The 19,465-nt window shown below is 59.4% G+C and overlaps 1 protein-coding gene across 3 annotated transcripts; it reads right to left on the reverse strand.

Moving 5' to 3' along the window:
* Positions 1 to 874: 874 nt before the first annotated feature.
* On the reverse strand, positions 875 to 19,079 carry Cdc42bpg (CDC42 binding protein kinase gamma). Of its 3 annotated transcripts, none has more exons than XM_076847512.2 (37): positions 18,865 to 19,079; positions 16,325 to 16,416; positions 16,161 to 16,244; positions 15,504 to 15,599; positions 15,111 to 15,259; positions 14,524 to 14,617; positions 14,157 to 14,357; positions 13,807 to 14,055; positions 13,345 to 13,424; positions 12,554 to 12,648; positions 12,385 to 12,465; positions 12,055 to 12,155; positions 11,780 to 11,959; positions 11,408 to 11,500; positions 11,158 to 11,279; positions 11,003 to 11,075; positions 10,647 to 10,753; positions 10,459 to 10,573; positions 10,158 to 10,306; positions 9,989 to 10,077; positions 9,636 to 9,688; positions 9,445 to 9,543; positions 9,292 to 9,351; positions 8,917 to 9,022; positions 8,499 to 8,632; positions 8,278 to 8,381; positions 8,101 to 8,182; positions 7,246 to 7,462; positions 6,183 to 6,245; positions 5,474 to 6,073; positions 4,002 to 4,099; positions 3,838 to 3,922; positions 3,595 to 3,715; positions 3,371 to 3,488; positions 3,041 to 3,164; positions 2,841 to 2,929; positions 875 to 1,627 (listed from the first exon to the last, which is right to left on the reverse strand). In XM_076847512.2, exons 1-37 carry the CDS (start codon positions 19,022 to 19,024, stop codon positions 1,571 to 1,573), a joined length of 4,620 nt encoding a protein of 1,539 aa, XP_076703627.2. In that variant the 5' UTR covers positions 19,025 to 19,079; the 3' UTR covers positions 875 to 1,570. The 3 variants fall into 3 exon arrangements, with proteins under 3 accessions (XP_076703627.2, XP_076703626.2, XP_076703625.2); XM_076847511.2 differs by having other exon boundaries at positions 2,841 to 2,926; positions 8,278 to 8,417; XM_076847510.2 differs by having other exon boundaries at positions 8,278 to 8,417.
* Positions 19,080 to 19,465: the final 386 nt, after the last annotated feature.

Raw genomic sequence — 19,465 nt, forward strand, 5'->3', positions numbered from 1 at the left:
CATGTCCTGCCTAGTCATGGAAACTCCAATTAAAAAGTAAGACCCCTCCAGGCCCTCCCTCCACCTTCTCCCACCCCCTCTCTGAGCTGCCACACCTGAGTGGGCAGAGGGGTGCCCAAGGAAGTCTCCAAGGCTGCCCTCTACCACTTGCAATAACTGTGCTCTTGAGGCCTCTGGCTGCCGGCTGGATTTCACAAAAGGACATAGCCACATACCAGAGATTCACTTCCTGGGCTGCCTTCCTGCTCAGCCATGGCCAGGCCATTACAAGTCTTCCTGCTGGCTGGCCTTGGGACACTGCAGCTCCTAGAAGGGGTCCCTTCACACTGCATGTGCCTTTGTACACCCTCCCTTTATGACTAAACTCTCATCCTGTTGGAGTATCACCACATTTCTAAAAACAGATAGTCTTTATCTACAAGGTGCCCCTCTTCCTCCATCTCCCATCCTCCATTTTACAACCCCTCCCCCCAAGAACAAACCCAGGCTGGGAGGCCAGCAGCTTACAAAGTTGCCTTTATTGGTTTCCTGCTGCCTCAGAGCATCAGGTCCATCCCTCCCAGGGATGTGGCATTTGAGGAGATAAATACTTATTTTGCCCCCCACGCTTTAGTAGGAGGAGGTTTAATAAAAATAGTAATATAATAATAATGACTATGATCAATAATAAAATGCCCCCTAGGTTCCCCTAATACACAGTTGGTTGAAGCTTCGAGAAAAAGGACCCCTCTTTCTGGGAAGGGCCAAAGTATGCCTGGAGACCGCCCAGTGGCCCCCAACGGGTGTCCGTCTCCCATGAGAAGCCTTATAAATACCCTCCCCATCCCAAATTATCCCCCCCCCCCCCCGCCCCCGGGCGGATTAGCTGACAGTGTCTATCTTGCTCCCAGTACCACCAAGCCCTTCCCAGAGAAGAGCCCCAGGGTCTGGTTCTCCCCCTCAGCTCCCTCTCCCCTCCTCTTCTTCTTGGTTCCTCCTTTATCCTTCCACTCTCCTCTGGATGCCCTCTCTCACCTTTCAATCCTTATCATCTCTTCTTCCACTTCCTCTCCCCCTCTGGCCTCTCACCTTCTTCACCTACATCCTGCCTCCTCCTTTTTCTACTCTTTTCTCTGAATCAGAGCCTGTCTGTCCCACCCTGCCCTGAGCAGAGACCCTGACATGCCCCATCTTCATCTCAGCTGGGGGCCAGTGTCTACACAAGACCCCTGACCTGCTCCCAGAGACCTTGTCCCTCTCCATCCTCCTCACCCTGACTCTTAAAAGTACCCCAGGACTTGCCACTGGAAGGAAGGGCTTTGGCACTGTCACCCCGGGGCACCAGGGCCTTTCTATTCCCAGTGGCCAGCATAGGCTGGGGATGGGAGCCAAGGGGAAAGGCAGGATGAGGGTAAGGAGTCAGGACCCTGAGCCCTGGGAATCCAGGCAAGCCTCCTGGGCACTACCCGCCCAGGCCCTCCCTGAGTCCAATTTCCATGTATCCGGGACCAGCCGGAGTATGGCGTTCCTCAAGCTCTTTGCTCCCTCACATCCTTCTGTCTTGGGGTTGGGGTGGGCCCTGCAGAGTGCATCAAGGGAAGCTCTCTGACTCAGCAGCTGGTGGGAGGCTCCGGGGCCGCTCTGAGACCTAGAGGGAGAAAAGAAGCAGGGAGGAAGGGGCAGGGAAGATTGTCCTCAGCAAGCCAGTGCCTCCCAGAGGCCTCCCTAGGACCCATCACAGGGCCTTGGCAGAAGCTAGATGTGCAGTGTGGCAGGGATAGGAGTAACTGAGTCATTGGAAGAACCTACTCAACCCTGAAGGAACCCAAAGTCCATCATTCATTCACTCCAATCGGCACACACTCCTACTCAACCCTGAAGGAACCCAAAGTCCATCATTCATTCACTCCAATCGGCACCCAGTCAACAAACTGGCTTTACTCTGGGCAAAACTTTGAAACCTGACTCCTACCAGCAAGGAGCCCACAGTCCACTAAAGAGCCTAGGTACCCAGAAGAAAACCAGAGCAAGGCAGGATACACAAGGAAAGGGTGATGGGGTGGCAGTGACCACCTAACCAAGTGGCCAGGAAAACTTCCTCTCCCCTCCAGGATCAGTGGGCAGCCTGGGTGGCCTGGGTGTTAATCAGGTTGAAGACAGAGAAGGACATTCAAAGGAGGAGGGACTGTAGGGGCAAGAGCTTGAAAGTACAGAAGACCAAGGCAAGTCTGGGGTTCTGAGTGGCCCTGTGTGACCAGAGAGAGAGAGAGAGAGAGAGAGAGAGAATGGGTATGTGTGTGTGTATGTGTGTGTGTGTGTGTTGGGAGACAGATGGAGAGGTGGCTGGAAGGTGAAAGAAACTGTCTTCCCTGCTTCTACACATTAAATTGCTCCTTCCTGCCTTCTCTCCCAAACCAAAGGCTGGGTCTGAAGAATCCCAGGGGCTGGTGCTGGAGTTCAGTGGTATTATACTTGCCTAGCTCTGCATTCTGTCCCCAGCCCCAGATTGCCACCACCGACAAAAAAAAAAAAAAAAAAGAGAGAGACCCGAGGACTCTCCGGGGGCACTTCCAATTCCAGGTAACATCACCTCATACCGATCTCACAGTATTACCTCATTTTATAGGTGAGGCAGGCCTAGGGAATTGGGCTCCACTGGGGCACGCAGCTAGAACAGTCAGAGCGGCCTAGGCCCACCTGCCTCCAGGGGCCGAGGCAGATAAGATTCTGCCTGTCTTAGGGTTGAGGGCAGGGAAGGGCTCAGTTTGTCCTCTGGCCTCACAACACGGTGCAGGGCTCAGAGGAAAACAAGAATGCTTGACCTTTGGATAGGGGAGGGAAAAGCCCTCCCTCTGGCTCACCTGTATCTGGGATGCTGCAGGACTCAGGGATCCCTGGGGGCAAGACACTGATTCGCTGGACAGAGAAGTCCAAGGTTTCCTCTTCACTGCTCCAGGAGCAGGATTGGGGAAGAGAACAAAAGTGCCTAGGTCAGATTTGCGGGGTCCGAAGGGTTGGAGACTTGGGTGTGGAGTACGGGAAGCTGAGGGGCTGCCCTTACTGGGGTCTGTGTCTCCAGGGAGGCCGTCACTGCCCATGGACGCAGGGCGCCGCGACGCCTCGGAGAAGCTGTGGGGCCGCTGCGGGCCGGAGCTGCGGGCACCTCGGCCCTTCTCTTCCGGAGCCTGTTAAGGGACAGTGCAGAAGGCTGGCAGCGGGAAGCACAACAGACGGGATGAACACTCAGCTCCAGGCCAGGTATCAGAGGGATGAGTCACAGGCCTCAGCAGTCAGGTAATCAGAGACCTGTGATTGGCTCGCGCTCACCCGAGAGCCCGGTGATTGGCTTGGCCCCACTAGGGAGGCTTGTGATTGGCTCCGGAGGACTTACTCGGGGCAGGTCCCGGGCGCTGTGCCTCCCGTCAGTAGGGCCCACGTGCACCAGGTGGTTGAAGTTGGTGGGCGGTGAGATAAGCTTGGAGCGCACAAAAGGGTCCTTCAGCATCTCCCTACGGGCAGAGGGGCGTAAGGCGCAGGGCTGACAAGCTGGTGCTCGCTCCGCCCCCAATGGTGGAAGGCTCCGCCCAGCAGCGGCCCCGCATCGCGCATGCGCACCTGCGCTGCTGTTGCCGCTGCTCCGGCGAAACACGGAAGAAGAAGCGGCGCTTACTCTTTGTGCGGAACAGCTGGCGCCGGCTGTTGTCGGTGAGGTCGGGGATGTCGAACTCGTCCTTCTCTGAGAGAGAAGCAGAGAGCTGGGGGGTGGGCGTGCTCACAAGCCTGCAGGGCTCCGGTCAGCTGCACTTGGGGTCACCCCCCCACACACGTGTTCACCCGTGGAACCCCACGCTCCCTCACCTGCCAGCCGGTTCCTGAGGTAGGTCAGGCGAATCTTCTCGGTGCCATACAGGAAGAGGGAGCCCTCTGGGTTCAGTGGCCGCACCTGAGGCAGTAGGTACCAGGGTCAGGCCGTGCCCCCAGCCCCACCACGTGCAGCCCCAGGGGTCTGGGCAGGCCTTCACCTTCTTGAGCGGCACCGTCTGGACCCATTCTGCCCTCCTCACGTCAAACACGTCAATGGCGTTCTCACTGAACACTGTCAGGTAGGGGGCTGTGTAACCTGCAGGAGGGAAACTGCCTGTACTGTGTAGCCCCAGGCAAGCCAGGAACCTCTCTGAGCTGGATCCCGCTTCCATTCCAGGGGAAGACCCTGTGCCCTGCCACAGTACAGGGACTTCCAAGCCCCACTGCAAAGGTCCTTCCCTGAAGACGCAGGCTGCCCCGCCCTCTCCCTAAGGAGTGAGGTAACCAGGGAGCTCTCCCTACACGCCCCCACGACGCCCTTAAGTCTCCCAACAACTCCCAGCAGGTACCACATCACCCCCAACCTGCAGAGGGACTGGAAACCGAATGTCTGTGCTACACCCAACCTAGGCCTCACCCCAGAAGGGACTTTGGTCGTGATGGAAGCTCTGTCCCTCTAATCTAGCCCTTATCCTGTCACTCCATGGACGCCCCAGACCACCTCAGTGCACATTGCTCCTGACATCCATAGCCCCTAGGGTGTGCTTGCCTGGCCTGGGTGCTGGATGTAGAGGAAGAAACCAGTCCCAACCTATTCTGCAGGCTCCCAGTGCACCAAACCAGTTGTGAAGTAGGAGAAAGGAGCCCAGAAAAGAGGTGGGGAAGCAAAGAGAAGCCAAGGACAGTGACAGGAGAGGGCACGACAGGGAGGGGAGCCGGAAGGCAATAATGATGATGACAGCAGTCATGGAGTGCCTGTTAGCTCCAGGTCCTGAGGTGCCATTAGGGCTTGACTTAAGAGCTGACCAGGAGCTGGGTGCAGTGGTGCATGCCTATAATCCCAGCAACTTGGAGGTTGAGGCAGGAGGATATAGAGTTCAAAACCAGCCTCGGCAACAGTGAGTCGCTAAGCAGCTCAGTGAGACCGTGTCTCTAAATAAAATACAAAATAGGGCTGGGATGTGGCTCAGTGGTTAAGGGGCCCTGAGTTCAATCCTAAGTACCAAACAAATAAAACAGTTGGCCATGGCTGGGCACTGTGGCTTACACCCCTAATCCTAGTATTTTTTGAGTTTGAGGTAGGAGGATCAAGAGTTCAAAGCCAGCTTCAGCAACAGGGAGGCACTAAGCAGCTCAGTGAAACCCTGTCTCTAAATAAAATACAAAAAAGGGCTGGAGATGTAGCCCAGTGGTTGAGTGCCCTTGAGTTCAATCCCTGGTACTCCCTCCCTCCCCCCACCAAAAAAAAAGAGTTAGCCAGGTACAAGTGGAAGGAGGGCAGCACAGCACAGGGAGGGGAAAAGGAGAAACGAAGGACAGAAGAGGAAAATCCCAGGTACAACACCCAGGCAGAACAGGACATGCCAGGCTCTGGCTGCAGTGCCAAGCTCAGGAGGTTGGGCAGAACCCAGTCTTCCTCAATACAGTGCAGTGCCCAGCCCCATCCAGCCAGGCCCTCTACTGGCCTTACCCCAGCCTGTGGGTGCTGCTGGCCACAGTAACTCATGACTGCGTGACTTGCGGCCAGTGCCATCCACGTAGACTCCAGCAGTGGTGAAGAGCAGCAAGAGCTCATTAAGGCTGAGCTCCACAGCACCCAGGGCCTCACCCAGGCCTCCACGGGATGGTGGCAGCTCCTCTGGCACCAAGCCGGCCCCCAGCACCAAGGGTGCAGCCTCGTTGAGCAGCGGGTAGAGGGCGAAGGTACCAGCGGCACCCACACATAGCCGATCACCCAGTAGCCCCAGGCTCTGCACAGATGCAGGTGCCTGAAACTCCCGGATGCGATGCTGCCAGGGCCCTGGTCCCGGGCCCAGCTGGTAGCAGAGCACCTGGCGCTTGATAGCTACACAGAGTACGGGAGTGCGGGCCTGTAGGATGCGCCCAGCTGTCAGCACCTGGCAGCCTCGGGACTCGGGGATCTTGGCACCTGTTGCATCAGTGCTTTCCAGCTCCGAGAGGGCAAAGAGGCGCACACTAGGGCCACGGCCACACAGCACAACCAGCAGGCCTGCAGAGGGGCTGACAGCCAGCTGCTGCACCCGTCGGCACTCCCCCACCTGGAAGATGTCTGGGGAGTGGGGAAAAAAGCAGGTGGGTGAGAAGCAACCCAGTCCCCATCCTCCGCCATACCCTGGGGCTGGCTCCATCCACCAACCCTGGCCCAACCCTTCATGTACCATTGCTGTGCAGATGGATCACATAGAGCCCCTCCTCTGTGCCCAAGGCAAGCCGCTCCTGGTCTGGGAGGGGAAGAGGGTCAAGGGTCAGAGGGCCAAACCAGATTGGGGAGTCGGGGCATTCACTTGCCTTGCTGAGTCTCTGTTTCTTGAGGTGATGGGGGCGAGGATCCTGTTTACTGTCCCCTCAGTGGGCAGGTCACTCCCACAGTCTGGGCTGACTTAAAGGGGAAGGGCCTCCATGGCAGGGGTCAGGGTGAGAGCCCCACCATCTTGAACTGTGGGATTCTGGGTACATCATGGAACCTCCTTTTCCCCTTACATAAACTAAAGACCTGTAAACAGGTGCTGTGCAGAGGAGATGAAGTAGTGCAGGACAAGCACCAAGGACAACCCCTTGCCAAGGAACAACCTCAATCTCTGGCTCCAATGTGACCCAGGAGACCCACAGTCTCTCCTGTGGCTTCTACCCTAAGTGACTTGCATGGCTCCAGCTGGCTCAGGACCTCGGCTGCTGGGGAAGCCAAAGATCTCTGCTTCACTCCTGCTGAGGCCAGGCTCCCAGCTAACCCCAAGTGAATCTGGCAGCTCCACACTGGAGACATTGCGAGGCTTCAGGTGGTTCTGTGGCTCTTCCATGGTCACCCATCAGCTGGCAGGACAACCAGGACTGGGACCCTTGTTTATCTTTTATTCCCCTAGTAGTGGGGATGGAAGCCAGTGGTGCTGTCCTACTGAGCTACATTGCAGTCATTTTTATTTTAAGACACAGTCTTGCTAAGTTGCCCAGGCTGGCTTTGAACTTGTGATTTTTTTTTTTTTTTTTTTTGCAGGGGGTGGGGGGGATACTGTACTGGGTATTGAACCCAGGAGTATTTTACTACTGAGCTATATGACCAGCCTTTTTAATTTTTTTTTAATATAGTCTTGCTAAGTTCCTGAGGGTCTGCAGCTCTTGGAAAGGGCACTGACAGTGGCCTTAATGACGATCTGGGCCAGCCCCTCCCTGTAGGCCTGGACTTTCTCCCCAAGCTGCTTAGAGTTCCCTCAGCAAGAGGCTCACCGATGACAGTGGCGCAGAATGTGTGGGGCAGGAGTGGCAGTCCGTTGTCGTAGGCCTCCTTGAGTGTGTACACAGGCCGGGGTCTTGGCCGTGTGTCCAGCAGCAGCCGCTGCAGCTCACCCAGCACCTGCAGCCAGCGCTCCCGCTCCCCCTCACTCTCAGCCAGTAGCAGCACGGTGCAGGTGGTTGGTGGTACTGTTAGCTGGGAGGCCGTCACCTGTGGGTGGGAACCCAGGCCATGGGGCTGCAGGACAAGACCTATCCTGCCCTCCTCCCTCCACTCCTTCACCAGCTGAGGACTGCGCTTGCTGGGTGCAGTGCTAAGCACAGGAAAGCAGAGGATAAACCAGACAGTACGGTCAGGCAGGCACTCAGCTGGCCCCAGGGCCACAGGGGGAAGGACAGGCATTGTGCAAATGCAAAGTAGGGCTCTACCCAGGCCCAGGGGACAAGCAGCTAACCAGGAGTTGGTCAACATGGTGAGCTCAGGCCTGGGGCTGGCAAGTCCGCACAGGGGAAGAGAATATGAAGAACCAAAGAGGGGGCATGCATGAGCACAAGGCACTTTGGGAACTGGAGAAGGTACCGTGTGGCTGGAGCAGAGAGGTGACAGGATAGAGGGTGGGGGAGGTCTGTGGGGTCAGAACCATGAGCCTCAGAGCCCCCTGAGGGCAATGGGAAGCTATACAAGGGCCCTAAGCAAGGCAGGACAAGGCCAGGTTCCCGCAAGGCAGCCCAGGAGCCTGTGTAGCCATTCACAAGGAGACAAACTGGACTGACCAAGGGGGCAGCTATGGCCACAGTGGGGATGGCAAGGTGGACAGTGGTTGAATCCACCCTGCCCTAAGCACTCACCCTAAAGATGCGTGGCAGGTCCCTGGATTGAGCATGGATAACATCTGGGGCCAGGACTGGAGTGGCTGAGAACTGGGGATCCCTGGGAGGGGCATGGAGCAGGTCAGAGATTGCACTGGCCCTGGCTGCCCATCTCACCCAGTAGTCACTTACCCTGTCCCACGGCCCGGCACCTACCTTAGGTCCAAGGCCTGCAGGAGGGCCCCACTGGCAGGGCTGACCCTCGGATCAGGTGCATCAAACAGCAGTAAGCGTGAGTCACTGAGGGCAGCATATACCCGCTGCCAGCCCCGCCGGACGCCCGAGGGCCGTGGCACCTTTGGGAAGTAAGCATGGGAGGGCTGCGCGTGTCCTCAGCCCCTGTGCCCATCTTCCCTCTCCCCCAAGCCCCAGCTCACCGACAGGAAGCCTTCATAGGCAGTGCCCGTGCCTGTCTCAGGGTGCACTCCCAGGGCTGTGCGGAGGAGTTCAGGGGGCACAGGGCAGGGTGGGGCCTGGGGGACGCAGGTTGAATGACAGAAGTAGCCACAGGCTGCAGGGGAAGCAGAGGAATAGGATGGTGTGAGGCTGGGTGGTGACAGCCCAGACCCAAGATTTGGGCCTTCCTAGCCCCCGTTCCCTTGAGGCTACAGTGGCACCTCAACTACCATCAACTGCCCATCAAAGAGAAAAGAAAAACTTGAGTGGTGGGAAATTTGACCAGGAAGCACCAATGACCCTTGTTGGAGACAAAGAACCTGGGGGTATCAGGGCCACACCCCTCGGGCCTGGGGCCTAGCTGGGGAAATGGGTGAGTATGGAGTATGGGGTTCTCACCATCACAGGCCAGGCCCTGGCGGCCCAGGCCCAGCATCAGTGAGGTGCAGCGGAGACACTTGGTAGGGGACGAGAAGTTCCGGAGACGCAGTGTGTGTGAGCCAGGCTGCAGAGGAGGGACACGCCATCACCCATGCCTGCCACGCCCAGGGCTGGCTCTATAACCATCTGAGGCATCAGGCAGGCAGACAAAGATTAACAGTGTCACAGTGCCCACTCTGAGGCCCAGTGGGACTATGGCAGTGCATTTGGCCACTGCTGCCACCACAAGCACGGTCTGCCTGCGGTGATGTCTGTGAAGAGTCCCAACATGTGCATGGAGAGTGGCAGAATGGATTGGAGTCCCCATCCCTCTTAGCTCCTCAAAGCACTGACCTTGGCAGGAGGAACTTCTGTAGGGGCAATGGTGGCAGCAGGTGCTCTGGGGAACACAGCCTGCAGGAGGGACCCGAGTAGGTGAGACAAGCACGGGGCAGGGACATGGCCCAGCCCCCACTTATGGAATCTCCCCCGTCCTCACGTCCTCACCCCCATGCGCAGGCTGCGGCGGCCCTCTGGTCTCAGCTCTGGCTCCGCCCCAGGCCTTGGGGCCTCTCCTGAGATGCCAGTGTCCTTGGCTGCGTCTTTCTGGGGATGAGAGAGGGAGGGAGGGACAATAGTCACGGCCTCTGCCTCTCCCTAGGACTCCTGCTCAGCCAGTCCCTCTATCTGGTTCTCACCTCTGCGTTCCAGAAGGACAGGAAGGGGATGAGGGAGTTTGAGGGCTTGGTATCTGCAAACAGAGAGCATGGGTCACTGGAGGTGGGGTTCCTGGCCTGAGAAAACAGAGGCAGCAATGGGGGATCTCAACTCCCAGCTTCGTCAGCGGGGAAATGACCACAGGCCAGGAGGGAGGGGAGATGGCACACAGCAGGTGCTGAATAAGTACTGGGTAACAGGTGCTGGGCTTAGTTGCTGAGTGTGGGCAGACTTTTCTCTCCATAGCCCAGCCAGGCTGTCATGGGAGCCTCCTAGTGACCATGAGGTCAGGGTGGGGGACTAGCTCCCAGACAGGTATGCTGTGGCCACTCACCACTTGGCCCGCGGGCCCGCAGCTCCTCCCGCAGGGCAGCCAGCTCCTGCTGCAGGGCTCCACTCTGCTTCTCAGCCTCCTGCAGGCGTCTGGGGGGAAGCAGGAAAAGGCTTACCCCAGGCCTCCACGTGGGGCCCCGGCCCCCAACCCTGCCTGCCACTGGCCTCACCTCTCAGACTGCAGCTGGGCCTCCTGCACCTGCGTCAGCTGCTCCTGCAGATTCTGCTTGGCACGGATCTCAGCCTCCAGCGCTGACTGCAGCTCCAGCCGGGCAGAGGCCTCCATCTTTTGTAGCCGGCGCGCCTTCCACTGGTGGTCCTGGTGGCCACAGGGCAGCCTATAAGATGTCCTCTGGGCTTGGCTGCCTTAGAACTCCCTCTCACCAGACCACATGCTGCCTGTGCCACCTAGTCAGGTCCAAAGCCCTGGTTCTGCCACTCCCACCCCCACAGTGCAAATCTGGGGCTCACCAGAGGCCGGGTAGGGAGCGTTTGGGTGCCCACATTCCGTAAGGATTCCAGCTCTTCAGCCATCTTGGTGGCCAGGGCCTGCAGGTAGCCTCTAGAGACCTTCTCATCATTCACCCTGATTGGGAAGGGCTCAAGGTCATGGCCTGGGCCCTCAGCCCACCTGGGACCCACCGGGCCTTGTTACCCACCAGCTGAGGATGTCTGCGATTTGGGCCTCCCAGTTGCTCTCGGTCTCCTGTCGCTCTCCCTCCAGCCGCTGCTTGCTCTGCAGCTCCTGTTCCAGCTCTTCTGCCAGCTGGTGCCAGGTGGAAGATGGCCTCAGTCCTCAGGAGGCCTAGCAGCCCTGGCTCTCTGCCAGCTCCCTAACCCCTGCCAGTCTCCTGACAGATGTCTCCACCACCCTGAAGCCCATCTTCGTTCACCCTTCTCACTTGCTACATCGTGCCCACCAGCCACGTCGCTGGCAGCTCTGCCCACCTACCCCACCAACACTCGCCCTGTCCTGCCTGTCAGTCCCCCAGTCCTCTCTGTCCACCCTGCTCACCCGCTCCTGCTCCCGGCTCAGTCGCTGGTTCTCCTCCTGCAGCCGGCACAGGGCCTCGTCCTTCTCTCCAGGCCTGGCGAGGAAAAGGCAGAGGTGGTGGTGACACCTAGCGAGGCCCAGGCCAGCCCTTCCCACTGTCCCTGCTGCCTGCTCACCCACGGCTGTGGGCCTGTTTCAGCTGTTCCTGCAAGGCTGCCACCTCCTTCCTCAGCTGGGCCTCCTGAGGTCCACCTTCAGGCAGGCCTGTGCCGTTGGTCTCAGAGGCTGTGTGGACAGTCTTGAGGATGTGGAGGAGGGGTCAGGCAAGGCGGGCCCAAGCGGCCATGGCCCACTCCACCATAGGACAGGGGCTTGGACAGGGACCCTGGTGGGAGTGCCTCTGGCCAGGGGTTGAAGCCTCACTACCTTGGCTGGGGAAGACTTCTTCTCAAGACTTCGCTCCCATTGTCCCTGGAGCTGCGCCACCTCCTGGCGCAGGGTAGCCACCTGGCCTTCCAGCTGTGAGGGGGTACAATCAGGTCAATGCTGGCCTTGCCACCCGAATCCCTCTACCTCAACTTGACAGATTCCCAGGCTCTGCCAGGCACAGTGGGCTAGAGGAGGAAGTGGGTTCCCAGACACCCTTCCCCACCATGGTGCCCTGGCTCAGCTTCCCCCAGCCACATGTGGGACACAGAGGCATATGGTATTCCCAGCTCCTTGAACCAGGTTCTGCAGGCTTCCTCCTGAACACAGGCACAGGGTCCATTGCTGTTCCCTCCCACTCCCGTCACCCACCTCCCTTTGGGTATCCCAGGCTTCCTCTAGCTGGGAGCTCAAGGCTTGGATCCGGCTGGCTGAGGCCGCCTCTCTCTCTTGGGCCTCCTGCAGCTGCTGCAGCAACTCCTCCTGCTGGCCCTGGACTCTGCGCAGCTCCTGACCCTGCACCTGCAGCCCTGCCTGAGCCTCGGCCAGCTCCTAGGGATCCAGGGATGGGGAGCACGAGGTCAAGTCAGGGCACAGACCTCTGCAGTATGAGCCCAGGCCACTCACCCCCCTCACTCGGCTCTCACCTGCTGGAGACGATCTTTCTCCTGCCACAGGTCTTGGCTTAGGCTACCAGCAGGAGCCCCATCCATCTGGGACAAGTGGGTCTTGCTATCTCTTAGCATCTCTGCAGGAACAGTCACTGACACCCGCATGTACTGACCTCCCCAGCCTCAGGGTACTCCACCACAGGATCTCATGGAACCTTCCCCGCAGCCCAGTGGGTGGGTCTCCCAGGCATATTTTCCACATGGAGGCTCAGAGCCTCTCCCCCAAGACCATATGGCATGGGCAGAGCAGGTGCAGGATGGGGACACAGGGAGGACACGGCCTGTGCTGGGAAGGGGGAGCGATACCTGACAGCCTCCCCTGCAGAGTTTGCACTTCTGTCCGCAGCTGTACCAGCTCCTGGTGGTCTGAGCGGCCGTGCAGGGCCTCTGGCAAGGAGGGCCCAAAGTGAGCAGCTCGTCCTGCAGCAGCAGCCCCCAGGGCTGGAACCCTCAGCCTGACCCAGCTGCCCCTTACCTTGGTGCTTCCAGCCCAGCTCCACCTTCTCCTGCTCCAAATGGCAGAACTTCTCCAGGGCAGCCCCAGGTTCAGATCTGCTCTCAGAAGCAGAACTAGAGGAGGACAGGGCAACTCGAGTTACCGGAAACTTCACCCCCAAAGCCTCCTCCATCCTCCTGCTTCCATTCATCCTAGAAATACCCACTGAATGCCAGCTCCATTCCCAGGACTGGGCTCTGTGCCAGCGAGAGAGAGAGAGAGAGAGAGCGAGATCAACCCAGGCCTTCAGGAGACCCTGGGCCATCCTGGCCCTCACAAGCAGGGTGACCTGGACAGTCATTTAACATCTGAGCCTCAGTTTTCACACGGCTAAATGGAGGCCCAGGTAAGACGGGCCCACTGGCCCCACACCAGCACACAGTGGGTCTTCAGCATGTACTGCTCAAAGCACTCCTCCCATCTCACGGCACTTTACACTGGGCCCTCGCTTTAGTCTTGGGCCAGCCCCAGAAATGGACATCCTCCCATCCGTTTTACAGAGGTACAAATTGATGCTCAGGAGAAGCAGGAGCCCTCCAAACTGCAAGTCTCTCCTCTGAGTCCGATGTATTCCAAGCCTGCCATGTAGGGCATCATGAAGGCCACATGCTAGCATGTGGCTGCAGGATATGGGCATGGCTTTGCCTGAACCCTAAGGATGTGAGGCTCACTGCCACATGCTGGTTCTGGGAAGTCATTCCAGCCCTTTCTCAGGCTCTCGATGAACAATGCCCCCAGCTTCCCAGCAGGTGTGTGACAACTAGACTCACCAGCTGGAGGTATAGGTGAAGCCCACGAATGGCAGGTGGTGGCCTGAGAAGGCCCCATGGGAGGGTGGTGGCAGGGTACCCTGCAAGAGAGGGAAGGAGAGTCAGAACCAGCAGGCACAACTCCAGGCTGATGCTCAAGAACCAGGAGACCCCAGAAATGGGCATGTCAACCTCTTCCTGCTCAGACACAAACCCAGAGGGACAAAACCAATCACATCTCTCATAAGTCCTTGAGGCTGTGGTGTTCAGGGGCTGCTGGATGTTCTCTTCTGGTTAACAGGAAGACCCGGCTTTCATGTGGTACATCCACCTCAGTGCAGGAGAGCCAACCAGGTGAACCCTAACTCTCGTGAGCCCCCAAAGGCCTCACCCAGGCCAGCAACTGTTTAGGGAACCTCTGGGGAGTCTCACAGCCCTCATAGGGCAGGGCAGCCCCCTCTTGCAGTGGCATGTGCCACTCACTGGATGGTTGAGAGTGTCGTCATCCACATCAAAGTTGGAGGTGTCCATAGGTCCTCGAAGCTCAGGGATATAGGGGGCTGTGCTATTCGCCAGGCGCTCCCAATCCACTCCTTGGAAGAAGGGGTGGTTCCGGAAGTCATCCAGCCCGCCACAACCCAGCCGCTCCTCCTGGCGGCACAGCAGCCGGCGGATCAGGTCTTGGGCACTGGCTGGCACATCAGGCACATCTGAGGGGAACTGCAGGTGGTCCTGTGGGTCAGAGCAGGGGCCAGGCAGGTCAGGCCAGGGGCCCACCTTGGCCTGCAGCTGTTCCACTGTCTCCCCAGAATCCCAGGGTCCAGTGGCCAGACCTCATGGTTCATGATCTTGCCATAGGTTTCCACCAGGGATTCAGCATAGAAAGGTGTTTCCCCGAAGAGCAGCTCATAGGCGCAGACTCCCAGGGACCACCAGTCGCACTGCGGGCCGTAGTGGCCCTTGCCCTCCTCCATGGCCTGTAGGATCTCAGGGGAGATGTAGTCTGGTGTCCCTACTGCCACCGATGAATCCACCTGTGGGTGTTGGTGTCAGATGCTATGAGGATACTTCCAGGCTTGGCTGAGACTGCCAGGCCCTCACCCGGGCCGGGCCACACTCCCCAGAGGCGGGCTGCCCTGGTGCCCCCTGTTCCCCTGAGAATTAGACCCCTCCAGTTCCCACTCTGGGCGTGGTCCTTACCATGCCACTGTTGTTGAGACGCAGGCAGGAGCCGAAGTCAGCCAGGCGGATGTGCCCGTTCATGTCCAGAAGGACATTGTCTGGCTTGACATCCCTGGAGTGGGGCAGGGAGAGTGAGGGATGGCTCCATGTGGATGCCCATTTAAGGCATGTGTCCAGGTGCCACCTGCTCTACCCATGTGTGTTCCTGAAGGCACTCATGGGCCTCGTGTGTGCGTGCATGCAGGAAGAGAGAAGGCTGGTGGCCAGGAGAAAGATGGTGGCTACCTTGGGGAAAAGTCCCACAAGAATGGTCCTGGGACAAGCTGCAGGGGATGCGGGGCTACCTGCAGACCTGACCACCCCTTGCAGACCTCAGCTCTACCACCCGCTAGCTAGGTCATCTTGAGCTGGGGGCTTGCCTGTGCTTAGCTATGGCTTCTTTCACTGTGAAAGGGACACACTGCATCCCCACCTCATAGGGCTTTTTGGAAGGAGGAGTCAAGAGAAACTTACAAAGTACCCTGCACAGTGCTGGGTACATGGCAATGCCATACCCCAGCAGTCACCAGGGGTTGGCCGGGCAGCGGGGGCCTTGAAGGCCTTACCTGTGGACATAGCCCAGCTGGTGCAGCGAGTGGATGGCCAGCACCATCTCAGCCAGGTAGAACTGAGCAAGCTCAGGGGGAAGGCGGTCCTCAAAGCGGCTCAGCAGCGTGAGGAGGTCCCCGCCAGCGTAGTAGTCCATCACCAGGTACTGCCCAAAGTGCAGGGAGAATCAGAATAGGAGAAGCAGCCCCCTGGGGCACTGGGAAGGCAGGGCCTGGCCTCCAGAGAGCTCAGGGGTGGCCAGCTCCCAGCGAGACTCAGCAGGAGGCTCTAGGCCCAGGAACTGGTGAGAAGAGGCTGCCTCCTGGTCTGAGTGGGACCCAGTGCCCTGGCCCCCAAGGGGCTTCTCCTTGTCCCCAGGAAAGATCTGCCCCCACTCCCAAGTGTCCTACCAGGTACTCCTCATCCTGGAAGGCATAGTGCAGAGCAGTCACCCAGCGGCTGTCCCCCTTCACCAGAACATCCCGCTCCTCCCGGAAACAGGCAGTCTGTAATAGGTTTGGGGGAGCAGACAGCAGTTAGGATCAGAGCCTAGGAAAGACCCTCATCAGTTCAGGGGATGGTGAAGGACTCATAAGCCTCGGGGCTGAGATTGAGGGTATAGCTCTGCTCTGCCCCAGGCTGACCTTGGATGAGCCAAATCCATGCTTTATGGCTCTGGGCCTCTGTTACCTACAGAAAGTGGGAACAACTCTGCCCACTCTTCAGAAAGGATTACTGTGCCAGGCTAGGTAGCCCACGCCTGCTATCCCAGCAACTCAGGAGGCTGAGGCAGGAGGATCGCAAGTACAAGGCCAGCCTCAGCAACTTGGCAAGGCCCTGAGCAACTTGGTGAGACTCTGTCTCAAAATAAAAAGGGCTGGGGATGTGACTCGGGCTTATTGTGAGGAAGGGACATGAGATGGGTGGCTGTCGAGGATGGAATCCTTTGCCTGCTTGGCAGCCAGGTCCTGCCCTGCCCCTTCCCCTGAGTGCCTGGCGGGTCTTGCTGGCAGCACACGCTTCCTCTGCCCATCTGTAGGTTTCCTGAGACCAGAGCCCACACTGACCTCGGCCCTCTTCAGCATCTCCCATTTGTGCAGCATTTTCATGGCAAAAATCTGCCCACTGTCCCTCTGCCTCACCACAGCAACCTGAGGACACAAGGAGAAGTGGGGTCAGCCAGGTCAGGTGCAAATCCCCTGAACCCTCCCACCCCAGGCCCTTTGCTCACCTCCCCAAAGGCCCCTCGGCCGATCACCTTCAGAATCTCAAAGTCATCTCGCTGTAGACGGAGTTCTTTCACCTTGGTTACAAAGGGACTGGCTGAGGGGACAGAGCAGGTAGCTCAGTGAGCTGTGAGAGGGCCAGCTTCCTCTCTCACCTTGGGAAAGCTGGGAGGTGCCACTCCCATGAGGCCAGGGCAGGGAGGACCTTCCCTGGGACAGCCAAGGGGCTGATAAGACCTGGAGCCCGTTCAGCATTGGCCAGGAAGCTGCAGGGGAAGGTCCTGGCTCAGCAGACTCCACCTGGCCCCCACCTCCCTGGACTCCAGGCAGCCTCCATCCCTGACAGGACATGTAATCCTCCCTGCCTGGGGCCTAACCTGGTCGGCCAGGTCACCCTGGGGAGGATGAGGACACCATTCCCTCCCCAGCGCACAGTTCTTGGCCCTTAACAGGGTCAGCCAGGGGCCTGTATTGGGAAACTGGACAAGTGACATTCCTTGTCCCCAGAGAGGCTTCTCTACCATTCAGGAACTGTGAGCCTGGGTCTAGGGTCCCTATAGGTGCAGAAGTACTTGGCTGAGGTGAGGTGGGGCAGCCTGGAGGGCAGGGAGGGTTCTGCGAGGTTATGGGAGGACGGTCTGTGTTCCCCAAGTGGGGCTCCCTGGTTTGGAGACATAGATACCAGTCGTCTCAGGTGCTCACAAGACTCAAAAACAGGTCCACAAACCCCTTTCTGGCACCTGAGATCAGCACCTGAGGGTCCCCTCCAGGCTGACCAGCACTGCTGCTCTGAGTCCTCTCTCTCTCTCTGGATGGGGCTTGTGGCTGCCAAGAGCCTCCCCCTGTGTCACAGTCTCTGATAGCTCCAAGAGGGACATCTCCAGTCACTCCCAGGCCCTCTCCAGGCCACAGGCCCGGGGCCAGGGGGATTGGGTCTTTGGAACAGAGGGAGGGAAGCAGGAGCAACCAGTCAGGATTGGGGGCAGCTGCGGTCTGGCGCCCTGCCTCAGTTTCCCCCTGCCAGGAGGTGAACTCCCTGCCAGCTGGGCGGGCCTGTGGGTGGGACGGAGAGCTGCTCCACAGGTTTATCAGGCAGAACCCCCGCAGTGGGGGTGGTGTGGAAACCTCATTACAGAAATTAATTGTCTCTTTCCCAGGTCTGTGCATGGAGCTAGGGAGGAGCCGCCACAGGCCTCCAAGGGGGACAGAGGCCAGGGCAGTTCCCCACCAGCCAGATGGGCCAAGGCTTGGGGTCCAGAACCGAGAGGACCCACGCCCCCAGGACAGGAGGCTCAGTGCCCCAGCCTTGCCACAGGGGATGGGGGCTCTGGGCAGGAGCAGGAGCAAGTTAGGGCAGGAGAGGAGTGAGTCACGCCCTTGGAGTTACCTCGGGAGATGTCAACAGACAGGCCCCCACGCTAGGGTCCTAGGCAGAGATGCCAGGCGCAGGTTAGGGAGGAGCACACGCGTGTGTGCAAACACACACACGTGGGTGTGGGCATTATGGGGGAGGGGTGCGTGATGACAACACAGTCAGAAACACTAGCATAATATGGGTGAGTCCTGGGTAGACCAGCAGACAACAGGGGCAGGGCCCTGACTGCCCCCACCCCAGATGCAAGGAGCATGTCTAGGTGGCAGGCCTCTGACAGTACAGGTGGAACCTTGTGCCTGTCCACAGCTCAGGAGCGCCAGGAACGCTAGTCACCCACTGGGCAAACACCCCACCTCACCCCACCCTCCAGGCTGGGTCCCCATGTCCTGGCCAGGTGTGACCAGGGAACCCTCGGGCTGGCGCCAGTGCCCACGCTGGGTTCAGGGTCACCCCCTTGCCAGCCACTCCCAGTGATTCAGATGAGTCAACCAGGAAAGGGCACAGACCCACCTCCAGCCAGGTCCCCCTCTCTAGCCCTCAGACACGGCCCTCAGGAAGCACATGGCACATAGGGGGAGTCCAGGCTGGGTGGACTGTGTGCAGGGTGTGGGATGTCTGCCAATATGAGCACCTACAGGTCTGTGAATGTGTAGGAGAGTCAGAGGGATCCAGGTGTTCCACAGCATGGCAGGCAGGGCTCCCTGGGTCCCTTCATGAGCAGCATGTGTCTCAATGTGCGCGTGGGGAATGAGGGAGACTGAGAAAGCCTGTGTGTCTGTGTGACACGCAGAGGGGTCCTGGCTGGGGCAGGAATCTTGTACATAAGGTTGAGGAGAGTGTGTATTAGGTACACACGTCTGCGGTCTACACCTGGGGACAAGTTTGTGTGTGACTGTGTTAAGTACGTGTTGTGTATTTGCTGGGGTCTGGGAGTGGGAACCAGCGTGTGTGAATGACGTTGAGGTGTGCAGGTGAGTCAGCTGGTCAGCCCTGGGGTCCGGGGACACGTGTTAGAGCCAAGTGCAGAGATGGGGAGAGTCTTCAAGGGGGGTCTCTAGGGTGTGCGTTACTGCGTGAGGGCATGAGGAGGTGGAATACGCGGGGGGTCCCAGCGCGGTGTCCCTAGGGCAGCTCGTCCACCCTCCACCCCATGCCGCCCAGGCTACTCACCCCAGCTCAGAAACTGCGCCACATTGCGCTCCCGACGCAGGGGGGCGCTGCTGAGCTCGTGGTGCAGCCCCAGCAGCAGATCTAGGAGGCCGTCGAGCCCCGGGCCGCCTCCGGCCTCACCCCGCGCCAGCTGCTCCAGCGCGCGTAGCCTCTGCTCCATGGCCGCGGCCGGAGCCCCGCGCCCGGACTAGAGCCAGGCCGTCGGCATGCCCGCCTGTCGGTGGATCGATCCGTCCGTGCGTCCGTCGGTCCGCGCGGCGTCCCCCCACCCTCCCGCCCTCCCCGCTGTCACCTTCCTCCGCCGCCGCCCGCGCACCCTCACCTGGGCGCCGCGCCCCGCCCTCCTCCCCGCCCCCCGACGGACGGGCAGGTGCGCGCCGGCCAATGGGAGCTGCGGCTGAAGGCGAAGGTGGGAGGGTGGAGGCGCGCGGGGCGGGGCCAACTCCCGGCCAGGAAGTGCGGGGGGGCGGGCCGTGAAAAGCAACTCCTGAGCGGGGCGGGGAGGGGGGGTCCGTTGGGGTCGAAACGACCGCTGTACCCCTGCGCGGCTCCAGACCCAGCCCTACCTGCTCCCTCGCCCGGCCCTAACCTAGATGGTGCC

This window comes from Callospermophilus lateralis, chromosome 2 (assembly GCF_048772815.1).
Source record: "Callospermophilus lateralis isolate mCalLat2 chromosome 2, mCalLat2.hap1, whole genome shotgun sequence".
NCBI classification, from domain to species: domain Eukaryota; kingdom Metazoa; phylum Chordata; class Mammalia; order Rodentia; family Sciuridae; genus Callospermophilus; species Callospermophilus lateralis.